The sequence below is a fragment of the Castanea sativa genome, chromosome 8, assembly GCF_040712315.1.
Source record: "Castanea sativa cultivar Marrone di Chiusa Pesio chromosome 8, ASM4071231v1".
Taxonomy (NCBI): domain Eukaryota; kingdom Viridiplantae; phylum Streptophyta; class Magnoliopsida; order Fagales; family Fagaceae; genus Castanea; species Castanea sativa.
The window spans coordinates 20,362,338-20,375,280 of NC_134020.1; the positions used below are offsets into that span (position 1 = coordinate 20,362,338).

Sequence of the window (12,943 nt, forward strand, 5' to 3'; positions counted from 1 at the left end):
GGTTTTATTACTTAAAAATCAGTAAATGTAACATATAAAATATAAGAAGGGAAATTATTAGTTATCACTCAAAATGATTTTTTTTTTGAATTTTAATACAAAATGAAAATAAATTATATGTAGGGAATACAAGTATTGAATAGACAAAGTGTTGAAGAATGTAGGTTAGAATCTGGTTGTTTAACATCCGTATATCATTCTATATTTTTTTTCCTCTTCTTAGTCAACCATTCTACAATGTTTAATCACTTCATTTTGATTAACTCCTCTTGATAAATGATAGGTGTGAAAAAAGGGAAAAATAAAAGAGAAGTATGGATTTAAATGCATAAGGAGGAAGACACCTATTCTCTCTTTAAAAAAAATGCAAAGATTGTTCAGGCTCTTGGTCTCTTGGAATAAGATCTTGAGTTCTTAGATTAACTTCATTATATAGTTCTTGAAATCATATCAATTCATTTTAAATTAAGTGAATTAAACTTTTACTACATCATCAACTTTTAGAAAAATGCTAACAATCACCATTTTGGTATTTATTTAACTAATTAATGATGTGGTGAAATCCAATCTATTGATTTCAAAATGAATGGATAAAATTTTAAGAATTTTATGATGGAATTGACCTAAGAACTCGAGAAGATCCTGATTCATTTCTCTCTCTCCATTTTTTCTTTCTCTCTTCACTCTCCTGAGTATTTGATGTCCTAGTAAAAAGATGAATATCTTAAATAAATTATTTGTTGTGGATACCCGAGGACCAAGGAAGGATAACACAACTGTAGCATTCAGTCGTTCCTCATATAGAAGCATTTATAACCCGAGAAATGAGGTTGCCCGAGGAGAAGATGGGAAGAGACAGAATGTCTTCTGGAAGTATAAGAGGTGAGAGAGGTGCCTTAGGGGGGAAACAAGATATTTTTGGGAAGTCCCCTATAAAGTTTCACTTACCACCTCCGCATTAAATGACCTGCAACAGCTTTATCAGCTGCATTGATGAGGAAGTGACCTGAATAGTAGATCCACAGCTAAGCCGCTCCTTCTACCACCTTCACCAGAAGTCTAATGGGACAAGTGTCCTAATGAGAGTTTAGAGGATTGTAGGTGGAGGGCTAGGGTGCAAGGAGCTTAAGAGTATATAAAGGAAAATAACTACCAAGGAAGAGGGATCCGAAAAAATCATGGGAAAAAAAATTAGAGCTAGAACAATGACTGAGAGAAAGAGAGAGAACGGTGTATACATTTGTACAAGAGTATTGTCCTCGAGCAAGCTTGTAAAGAACTATCAATATGCTTAGTCTTTGACTTTCGCTTATTCCTTCTTTTTTTGTATCCTTTGGTGAAGCCCAACTTGTTTCATCCTATTCTCTTTACAAATATCTATTAGTTTGGGCCTAGTCAGGTAATACCAATTTCACTATTCTAAGTGGGCTTGGGTCGCCAGATATTGTTTTCTTACAATTGGCACCGTTTGTGGGAAATAAGGTCTTGTTTTAGGGTTTTTTCTAATTAGCCATGGCCAACCTGGAACAGAATAGAGAAGAATCTATTGGTTCACAGAGGGAAAATCAATTTGTTAACCTGGAGCAAAGGAGGGACAGACATCATACACCAAGTGTTATGGTAGAGTCATACCATACCGAGCATATTGAAAGTAGTTATTCAAGGACAGGGAGCCATGTTTTGCATGAACAGGAAATGCGAAAACTGAAACTTGAGATAGATCACTTAGGCAAGAAACTACAGCGAAAGGAACGTGATAGAAAGAGTCCATCATCCTCACCAAGTGACGGACCAGAGGAGAGTAAGGATCGTTCATATCGCCATAGGTCTACAATCCCACCCAGTAAGTCCTTTTCAGCATCTTCACACCAGGATAAACTAGAAAAAGGCTAGTTCAAGCATGGGCAAGGGTCATCTCATCATGGCATGGGAAATGACACTTGCCCAAATCTCAAAGTCGCCCTTTGTTAGGAGAATTAACAAGGCCAGGCTTCCCTACTGGTTTTCACAACCAACGTTCAGTCTCTACAATGGAAGCACTAATCCCGTAGAGCATGTAAGTCACTTCAGCCAAAAGATGGCAGTTCACATTGGCAATGAAGCCCTTATGTGCGAGGTATTCCCCTCTAGCCTTGGGCTTATGGCTATGCGATGGTTTGATGCTTTGCAAGAAGGATCAATATGGTCCTTTAGGGAATTGACAAGGGTATTTGGTGCTAGATTTGTGATGTGCAGTAGGGTCCCCAAGCCTTTAGGCTCTTTGCTGTCTATGGTGATGAGGGAAAGGGAGACTCTCAACACCTATTTAGACAGGTATTGGGAAATGTACAATGAAATAGATGGGGATTTCGAGGATGTGGCAGTGAGAATTTTTAAGGTATGGCTTTTGACGGAGCATGAATTGAGAAAGTCACTAACAATGAAGCCTAGCCATAGTATGCGTCAGCTTATGGATCGTATTGATAAGTATAAACGAGTAGAGGAAAATCAGACCCAGGGAAAGGGCAATGCGAAGGCTCTTCTTGAAAAGAGGGATTCTCGGGGAGGAGGATATTATAATAACCAACCTAGAAGAGATGTCCCCAACCAGACATCGTCTGCGGGTGCTCAGGTGATTAATTCGTTATTTAAGGAGCCTATCTATCAGATATTGGAAAAGATAAAAAAATGAGCCGTATTTCAAATGGCCCAATAAAATGGGTGGGGACCCATCCAAAAGAAACTAGAGCCTTTATTGCCATTGTCATAAGGAAAAAGGACACACCACTGAAGATTGTAGAACTCTACGCGATCACCTGGGTCAACTGGTGAAGGCAGGAAAGTTGAGACAATTCTTGCACCAACCCACTGGATAGTTTGAGCAGCCGGAAACTGGGTATTAGAGGGACGAAGCTCCTCGGCCAGCCTTAGGCACCATTAACGACATTTTTGTCAAACCTAGGGATGACGCTTAAACCCGTTCTGGGGTTATGTTTGTGGTTTCGGGTCCCAACTTGGAGGACAGGAGTCAGGCTCGCAAAAAGGCTAAAATGGTGGCTGTGCCCACTTTAGGTTTTTCAGAAGAGGATAAAGAGGGGACACTCCAGCCGCATGATAATGCCTTGGTGGTAACTGTTCGGATCGGGGGATATGATGTAAAAAGGGTCCTGGTAGACCAAGGAAGTGGGGTAGAAAGTATGTACTCGGATCTGTATAAGGGGTTGAAACTCATGCCCGAGGACTTGGAGAAGTATGATTCACCGCTGGTGGGATTTGATGGGAGATTGGTAATTCGTCACAGAATGATAAGGTTACCTATGCAGGTTGGGGATGAGGAGGTGCAAGTTAATTTTATCGTGGTTAAAGCCTACTCTCTTTACATGGCTATCATTGCCAGACCATGGTTGCATGTTATAGGGGCAGTGTCCTCAACCTTGCATCTCAAGGTCAAATATCCCACCCAGGGAAGAGTAGGAGAATTAGTGGGAAGTCAGGCCATGGCTAGGCAATGTCTAGTGGCGGTCATCACCCGACCTCCCGTGGATCAAGCTGTGGTGGAAGAGGAACGAATCCCATAGCAATTAAAGGGTCCTGAAGTTAGATTAGAGACCGAGTCGTAGGAAATATTGTCTGAAGAGTTGGAAATGATTTTGATTGGTCAAGATGAGGAGAAATATTTTCAAGTGGGCTCACAGTTGCCACCCTTGGAGAAAGCAACGTTGGTGAAGTTTTTGGAAGATAATATTGACGTTTTTGCTTGGAGTACTTATGACGTTCCCGAGATTGATCCCGAGTTTATTTGTCACCAATTGAATGTAAGTTCAAGTGCGTTACCACAAAAACAACCACCACGACATTTGTCTAAAGAGCATGCAGAGGCAGTAAGGGTGGAGGTAAACAAGCTCAAACAAGTTGGAGCAATTAAGGAAATCTGCTACCCTGAGTGGCTGGCCAATACTATGGTAGTAAAGAAGAAGAACGGAAAATGGCGGGTGTGTGTGGACTTCACAGATCTGAATAAAGTTTGTCCAAAGGATCCTTTTCCTATTCTTAGGATTGATCAGCTGGTGGATACAACAGTTGGACATCCTCGGATGAGCTTCTTGGATGCTTTCTAAGGGTACCATCAGATCCATTTAGCACTACGTGACCGGGAGAAGACAACTTTCCGAACTCCCACTGGTAATTATCACTACTAGGTAATACCCTTTGGCCTTAAGAATGCAGGATTCACATATCAAAGAATGGTGACACACATGTTTGAGTCACAGATTGGGAGAAATGTGGAGGCATATATTGATGACATGGTGGTGAAAAGCAAGCAGGTTAAGGAACATTAGGCAGACCTAGGGGAGGTGTTTCCAATGTTACGAGAACATAGATTGCGCTTAAATGCATCAAAGTGTTCTTTCGGGGTTGGCTTGGGAAAGTTCCTAGGCTATATGATCATGCATTGAGGAATTGAAGTCAATCTTGATCAGATTAAGGCCATTAGTAATTTGCACCCTCCTTGAAGCCTTAAGGAGGTACAGAAATTGACAAGAATGACAATAGCCCTGAATAGGTTTATTTCTCGGTCAGCAGACAGGTGTTGTCCATTTTTCCAGCTTCTTTATAAGTGGAAGGACTTTCAATGGACCGAGGAGTGTGTGTTGGCCTTTGAGGAGCTTAAACGGTATTTGTCACACCCTCTATCCTCTCTAGGCCTGAGAAGGAAGAGGTGTTATATGCATAACTAGCAGTTACGGATTATGTAGTTAGTCTAGTTCTGGTTAGGAATGGGAATGGAGTACAAAGGCCCGTCTACTATGTTAGTAAATCTCTACAAGAAGTTGAGACACACTATCTACCCTTGGAAAGGCGGTGTTAGCCATTGTACATGCCATGAGGAGGCTCCCACACTATTTTCAAGCACATATTGTGATGGTACTCACCCAACTCCCCTTGCAAGCACTCTTACGAAAATCAAATTACACGGGCATGATAGCTAAATGGGGAACCATGCTGGGAGTCTATGAGATTAGGTATATGCCTCGTACTGCCATAAAAGGACAAGTCTTGGCAAATTTTGTGGCAAAATTTATAGAGAATATGGCCGAGGATGGGAATGGGAAAGTAGAGGTTATAATGATCTCAACCTTTGATAACACCTGAGAAGCTAGTGATAGAGACGTCACTACGTTTGGGTTTTCTGGCTACAAATAATAAAGCCAAGTATGAAGCTCTGCTAGCTAGAATGGCAATAGTTAACAAGTTAGGGGGAGAAGTTATAGAGGTATATTCAAATTCATGACTGGTTGTAGGACAAGTCAATGGTGAGTTTAAAGCCAAAGATGAACGTATGCAGGGATACCTCGTTAAAGTTAGATAAGTTTAAACCCGTTTCAAGAGCTTCACTTTAAAGCAAATCCCGAGGGGATAGAACTCCCATGTAGACTCCTTGGCCATGCTGGCAACCTCTTTAAGAGCAAATCTACCTCGAGTTGTCCTTGTCGAAGACATGGCCAGTCCTAGCCTTGTAGAGAAGCCATTAGTTGGGGTGCGTAGTGTCCAAGTTGGGCCTAGTTGGATGGATCCCTTGGTTACTTTCTTGAAGCAAGGACAGCTACCTGAGGACAGGGTTAAAGCAAAAAAGATACGTAGGAAAGCCCCACGTTATTGGTTATCCGAGGAGTAGAAATTGTATAAACGTTCCCATTTGGGACCGTATCTACTGTGCGTGCATCCCGAGGCAGTGGAGCCCTTGTTAAAGGAACTACATGAGGAAATTTGTGAGAGTCATACTGGTGGAAGGTCTTTGGCCCACAAAGCCCTCACTCGAGGATACTGGTGGCCGAGCATGCAGAAAACTTCCCAAGACTATGTAAAGAAATGTGATCAGTGCCAGAGGTACGCTCCAAACATTCACCAACTAGGATGGGCCTTAGACCCACTTTTCAGTCATTGGCCGTTTGCTGAATAGGGTTTGGACATTGTGGGGCCATTCCCTCGAGCCAAAGGAAACCGAAGATGGCTTTTCATCGGGACAGATTATTTTACTAAGTGGGTGGAAGCTGAACCTCTTTTTAACATCAGGGACATGGATGCTAAGAGATTTATTTGGAGAAACATTATCACCAGGTTGGGGTCCACACACATTGATCTCAGACAACAAGCTTCAATTTGACAGTAAGGCCTTTCGAAGGTATTGCGGAGAGTTTTGAATCAAGAATAGGTATTGTACTCCTGCCTATCCACAAGGGAATGGCAAGCCGAGGCTACAAATAAGGCCATAGTGTCTGGGCTGAAAAAAAGGTTAGACAATGCCAAAGGAAGGTGGGTAGAAGAATTGCCCCACGTGTTATAGACTTATCATACTACACCCCGACGATCAACCGGAGAAACTCCTTTCTCAATGACTTATGGAGCTAAGGCAGTAATCCCTATTGAATCAGGGTTCCCAACCTTAAGAACTGATCAGTTCAGTGTTGAGGAGAATAATCGTTTGCTGTTAACCAACTTGGAGTTGGTTGAGGAAAGAAGTGAAGTAGCTATGGTGAAGATGGCACATTAACAGCAAATACTTAAGCAAGGGTATGATAAGAGAGTAAAATTGAAGCCACTGGCCCCAGGAGACTTAGTTCAAATAAAAGTTGTGGGAATGATGAGGAACCCCTCCTGGGGGAAGCTAGGCCCCAATTAGGAAGGCCCCGTACCGAATAACATCAGTGGCAGGGATTGCAAATTATTACTTAGAGGATTTGGATGAGAATGTTATTCCACGTCCTTGGAATGTAAATAATTTGTGTCGTTATTATTATTAACAATATGAAGTTCTTTTCATTCATTATTGGTTTGTTTCTGTATTATTGTAGTTGTGGCTTAATTCATATTAATCTCTATATGAAAGTTTCTAAGTGCTAAACAGAACCTCAGTCTTGTTCGACTCATTGGGTCACAAACCTTGGGTAAATTAACCTCCATGTGAAAGTTTTTAAGTGTTATACAGAACCTCGGTCTTGTTCGACTCTTCGGGTCATAAACCTTGGGTAAATTAACATTTATGTGAAAGTTTCTAAGTGTTAAACAAAACCTTAGTCTTGTTCGGCTCTTTGGGTCATAAACCTTAGGTAAATTAACCTTTGTGCAAAAGTTTCTGAGTGTTAAATGAAGTTATAGTTTTGCTTACCTCCTTGGATCACAAGTTTTGGGCATAATGGTCCTTGAGCATCCTAAGTCCAAGATAAGGTAAATTTTATTTGAAAATTTGACTAAGTGTTAGAACACTATTATGAATTAACTTCAAATATCAATCCAACAACTTTTTCAAGATTCATTTGTGATTGAATGGAATAATGTTTAGAATAAATTAAGTTAAACTCAGGTCGGCATGTTTTAGATAACATTTAGAATGAAAAGAACAACAATTATACTAAGACAAATTGTACTTAGATAAATAAAAAATGCAAAGTAAAAATTGGATATATTCATTGAAGTTCAATAGTTCAATTACAATCAGAGAAAGATAAAGGCATTGGCTAAAACTTGGCCCAAGCATAAATGGGTAGTTAATTCCTAATCTAAGACTAAATTACGCCAAAGCCTTTTCTTCTTTCTATTTCTCTTTCTCTTTCTTCTTCTTCTTCTTCTTCTTCTTCCTCTTCAGTTGCTCGACCTCAGCAATCTCTTCAGATTCCACGTCCATAACATAAACTAAGGGTGGAAGATCTTGCTCATTTTCAACAGCAGGCTGAGCAGTTTAAGCAGAGGTGGGCTGGGTCGTGGAGGCAGAGGCTGGATCTGTTGAGGGGGGAGCCGAGCTAGGAGCCCAGCGCAAGACTGGAAGATAGTATACCTTGTCAGGAGTGCGAAACTCTGATTCAGTACTAACTCCAGCTACATTAAGGGCCTCACCCCAAACCTCAAGGCAGAAGGCCCGAGGAATGTCCCTAAGCTGTGCTGTTAAACTCTGGGCGGTTTTGGTCATGCTTGCATCATAGGCAACTTGCTCAGCCACGGCTTTTTCAGCGTCTTTGGCCTCCAGTTGTTTTTGCTGCTACTTGACCTTTACCATGGCCAAGGCCAATTGAGTCTCGGCCTTTTTCAGAGCTGTTGAAGAATCTGCAGCTTGCTTCTCAAAACTGGCCAAGGCAGACTCAGCATTTTTCTTAGACTTCTCCACCTCGGCTAAATGGAACAAGGTGTCTTTAAGCTTCTGCTTAGACTCAGCTTGGGCCTTCTCAGCCCTTCCTTTTTGCCCTTGGCTTCACAAGCTTGGCCCAGGGCATAGTCCACCCACTCTTTAGCCACGAAGGCTGCTTGCACCGACTGAAAAATTGTCAAGTGTGAGTACATGGACAAGTGGGACATAAGTTTACCAAAGCAAGAAATTAAGTGTGTACCTTGGTAAGGTCCCTCTTAAGGGACAAGAAGACCTCCCTCTTCCATAAGGATTGAAGTTTATACATGTCTTCAGGATGGAGAAGGGTCTTCTCAAGGCATTCAAAGAAAATTCCCGACCTGCCTTGCTGGGTGTCCCTTAAGGTAGCGTCGCTCATGACTGGGTTCCCCGAGCTCAGCATGAATGTGGGCTTCTAGGGGGAGGCCTTTGGAGGTTGTCCCCCCTTAGAACTTTTAAGGGCCCCCGAAGAGGCGCTCTTTTTCTGTTGAGCCCTTGTCATTTGGGGCTCTTTTGTTGGGGGCTGCTGTGATAGGCATGTGATCTCCCCCTCCTCAGCACCCTCAGACCCCTTGCCCCCTTGGCCTCTTTTTTGTTTCTTATTAGCAGCGTCACCAGGTGGGAGCAAGAGTAGGTGGTCAGGGCACCATTGGGACTGCTGGGGAAGTGCCCCCAGCATGGGCTGTGAGCAAAGCCAGCAGGTCTGGGGTCTTCTCTTTTAGCACCATTCCTTCAGGGATGTTGGCTACTTCTTGGTTGGTGCTAATCTAGGCAGGTAGTAGACGGCCATAGGAGGGGCTGGGAAGATCTTCGGGATCCTCTTGTTAGTAAAAGACCTTGAAGTCTTTATCTGCTACTTCTTGAGTGGGTTCCGGAGTGCGCTCCCGGACTTTGTCGTTCAAAGGTATAGACTGCTCTTGGGAATAAAGTGGTTTGGTTACAAGTGGGGTTGGAAGTTGGGCGTCTTTAGTTTTGGATGAAGGAGACTCTATTATTTGAAAGCCAAGAACTACTATATCAATTAAAGCTAGCCTAGGGTCCTTGGCTTTGATTACGTATTTGGGGCTTTGGAAACGCTTGGAGATGGGGTTGAACCCAAAGATCACGTGCACCGCCCGAAGTTGACTGTCCTTGTGAAGAAAAATCTCTGACTTGAGGATTCAGTTCAACTCAAGCAAATTCACAAAGTTCTTGTTCGGGTCGGTATGATGTTCATCTGCCAATAAAGATACAACATAAATCATATATTAGGGAAAAATCCTTATAAAAATTTTCTTTATATAAATAAGAAAATCCTACGCATGTCTAATGTCTTTGGGAACCCTACTTGGTTCCCCCTCTTGGGTGGGACAGTGCAATCCATTATGCCAGTCTCCCGAGACGATGAGGAAATCCTCGTCCATACCTTTATTTGATTCAGGTATACATGAAATTAACCTAACGGTTGGGTTCCTACATTTGATATAGTAGTTGGTCTCCTTCCCTTTTTGGCAGTTGTATACCTAGCTCACATCATGCCATGTGAGATTGGTCTCCATCTTACGGTTTATCATATTTACGCTACTGAGGACCCTAAAGATGTTGGAGGTGCATTGTGTGAGAGTCAACCTATAGTTCATAAGGAAGTCTCTAGTAACCCTACCTATGAGAATTTTCATCCCGCCTTCTATGAAGGCAATCATCGGAATCACTATTGAGCCGGGAGGTCTGTTCAAGACCAGCCATTTGCTTAACTCAAAATGTTGGAGTTTAACACCATTAGGGATCCTGTATTGAGCCCTAAAGGTAGCCATACCTTCGGGAGTATCTACTAACTTAGCAAATCTACCCATGGAGGTTTATGGTGTAGGTAATAAAAAATCTACATATAAAAATAAATGAATACGAACGCACCTACAAGAAATAGAAGAATCTCTCCTCGGACTGCTGCTTCAACAAAAAGATTGCAAAGTGAATAAATGGGGCAAAGTTATCTCCAACCCTTCCTTATATAGAGGTGAAAAAGGAGCAGTAAATTTCCCGCTTATAATTTAGGGTAAATAAGGACCGTGGGATCACCATCTCACCGTAGAACGTGGGTAGACAAGTAGTTGCTTGACACAATAAATGACGCATCATGGATACCAAAGCGTCAGGAAAATAGGTGAAGAGACATTATCACGTGGGAAAGCATTTAGCATGTACTACTAAAACTTTACAATTTACCTCAGAGGCAATAGTAGGGTTTTAGGGGGCTATTATGGGTACCTGAGGACCGAGGAAGGATAGCACAACTGTAGCCTTTAGTTGTTCCTCATATAGAAGCATTTATAACCCGAGGAATGAGGTTGCCCAAGGAGAAGATGGGAAGAGACAGAACGTCTTCTAGAAGTATAAGAGGTGAGAGAGGCGTCTCAGGGGAGAAACAAGATATTTTTGGGAAGTCCCTTATAAAGTTTCACCTACCACCTCTGCATTAAATGACTGGCAACAGCTTTATCAGCTGCATTGATGAGGAAGTGACTTGAACAACAGATCCACAGCTAAGCAACTTCTTCTACTACCTTCCCCAGAATTCTGAGGGGACAAGTGTCCTAATGAGAGTTTAGAGGATTATAGGTGGAGGGCTAGGATGCAAGGATCTTAAGAGTATATAAAGGAAAATAACTTCCAAGGAAGAAGGATCCGGAAAAATCATGGGAAAAAGATTAGAGCTAGAACAGTGACTGAGAGAAAAGAGAGAGAATAGTGTATACATTTGCAGAAGAGTACTGTCCTTGGGTAAGCTTGTAAAGAACTATCAATATGCTTAGTCTTTGACTTTCGCTTATTCCTTCTTTATCTGTATCCTTGGGCGAAGCCCAACTTGTTTCATCTCACTCTCTTTACAAATACTTATTGGTTTGGGCCTAGTCAGGTTATACCAATTTCACTATTCTAAGTGGGCTTGGGTCGCCAGATTTTGTGCTCTTACATTTGTATTTAATACTTATCCCCTAAATTATAATATAAAGAGGGTAGGGTAGCTAGGTACTTAAGTTAGTAACAAATTCCTTTTCAAAAAAGAAAAAGAGAAAAGAAGAGTGTAAATAATAGAGGTAATATTTAAAATTAGAAACTTAGATTTTGTATTAATGGTGTAAATCATCCGATGTAATTCCCTCTCAAGAACTTTGTCAAGAACTTTGTACTTATAGTGGCAAACTCTCATTGTAAACCCCATTTTGACCTTATTGAACACGACCACAATAAAGTAGACCAGTAACCTATTTGGCATTTTTACCATTCTTACTAAATGAAAGTACAAAATTAATAATTAACAATAGGTGATAACAATAACAACCAATTTTTTTTTTTATAAAATGACATAATTAATAATAGCTAAGTGTATATATAGCTCCTTCATAAAAACTTGAACTCTAAGCCTTGCCCTTCTCACCTCACAAGAACTTTGCACTTATAGAGTGATGCACGATGGTAAAATGACATTATCGTTAATTTGTTGTTGTTGTTGTTGTTATTATTATAATATGTAATAGTAGATTCTACGATTAATAATGTAAAGTTCTATAGCAAATCATTGACGCAAATCTACAAGTAATAATATAAAATCATTTACACAAACTTTTACATACAAATATATACAAGTATATTCAAAAACTAATTAGAAAGTTATTAACTACAAGTAATAATATAAAGTTCATTAGCACAAATCTAGATTTTTGACACAAGTTTTCCATAAAAGTATATACAAATAAAAATTTAAAGTTATTGTGGCGGGCAAAAATAAGTCAAACTTGCTTTTTCTCTCACACAATTAATTTGTAGATGTGGGATGCTAATCAACCTTTAATACCCCTATATAGATGGATTAAACTAACTAGAATTGAAAGGATTAACGTTAAGTCTAATTATGTGACATGAGAGTTGGTTAAAAATAGCCTCGGATGGCTTATATTATGTTCCTTGGGTTTGATCCGAGATCCCAATTACACTTGTTCTTGAATTACAATCACAATTTTCTATGTCTCTTAGCTCTTAGATGTTTTTCATCCCTTTTCACAAAGGCCTCTTGCCTTATATAGTTTTCCAAGTTGCATCTTAGCCTTCCACTTGGAGGGTTAGGGTTCATTTCTCTTGATACTTGTCCCATTAGGACTTCACTAGAGGGTTTCTACACCAAGCTATGAGTTGTGATGAAACTGTTCAAGGGTTATTTTCTCATTAATGCGGCCAACTAAGTGGGTTCAAAGTATTGAATATGGAAGTGATAGATGCTTTATCTGCATTCTTCCCTTCCTTGCTTGACGACAAATCTTCTCCCTCTTTCTCGGTTTATGCCCTATAGTCTTCAAAACTGGTTCTCGGCCCTTTTGAGGACACGCTAGTATCCTTGGGGTCCTTGGGCATTGTAGTCTCCTAGTGCCTGTGATGAGTTGTTTATATTTTTCCCGAGAGCTTGCTGTCAGTGCCTTCTGAGGCCTGTTCTTCTAACATTGGACCTCTCTCACTTGCCCCTAGTCTCAAATTCTTGTCCTCCCACAGTTATTAACACAACTCTACAAGCAATTATTAAGTTTATTAACACAAATCTACATTTTTGACCAAATGATTCGCAAGTACAGTTTAAATTATTATAGCAAGTTATTAACACAAATTACTGGTAAAGATATAAAATTTATTAACGGAGATATAAAGTTCGACACAAATTATCCATGCAAATGAACGCAAGTAAAATTGTTTTCCCAAATCTACAAGTAATGATGTTATAAAGCATAACAATATTATAAAGTTCATTAAAACAAATATATAATTTTGATACAATTT

General features: G+C 40.6%; 2 protein-coding genes across 2 annotated transcripts; both read left to right on the plus strand.

Moving 5' to 3' along the window:
• The first annotated feature begins 1,900 nt into the window (after positions 1-1,900).
• LOC142605981 (uncharacterized) lies at positions 1,901-2,671 on the plus strand. Its single transcript, XM_075777407.1, has one exon. The coding sequence runs from the start codon at positions 1,901-1,903 to the stop codon at positions 2,669-2,671; it is 771 nt and encodes a 256-aa protein (XP_075633522.1).
• Positions 2,672-2,969: 298 nt separating this feature from the next.
• On the plus strand, positions 2,970-3,557 carry LOC142605982 (uncharacterized). The gene has a single exon (XM_075777408.1). It carries the CDS (start codon positions 2,970-2,972, stop codon positions 3,555-3,557), a length of 588 nt encoding a protein of 195 aa, XP_075633523.1.
• Positions 3,558-12,943: the final 9,386 nt, after the last annotated feature.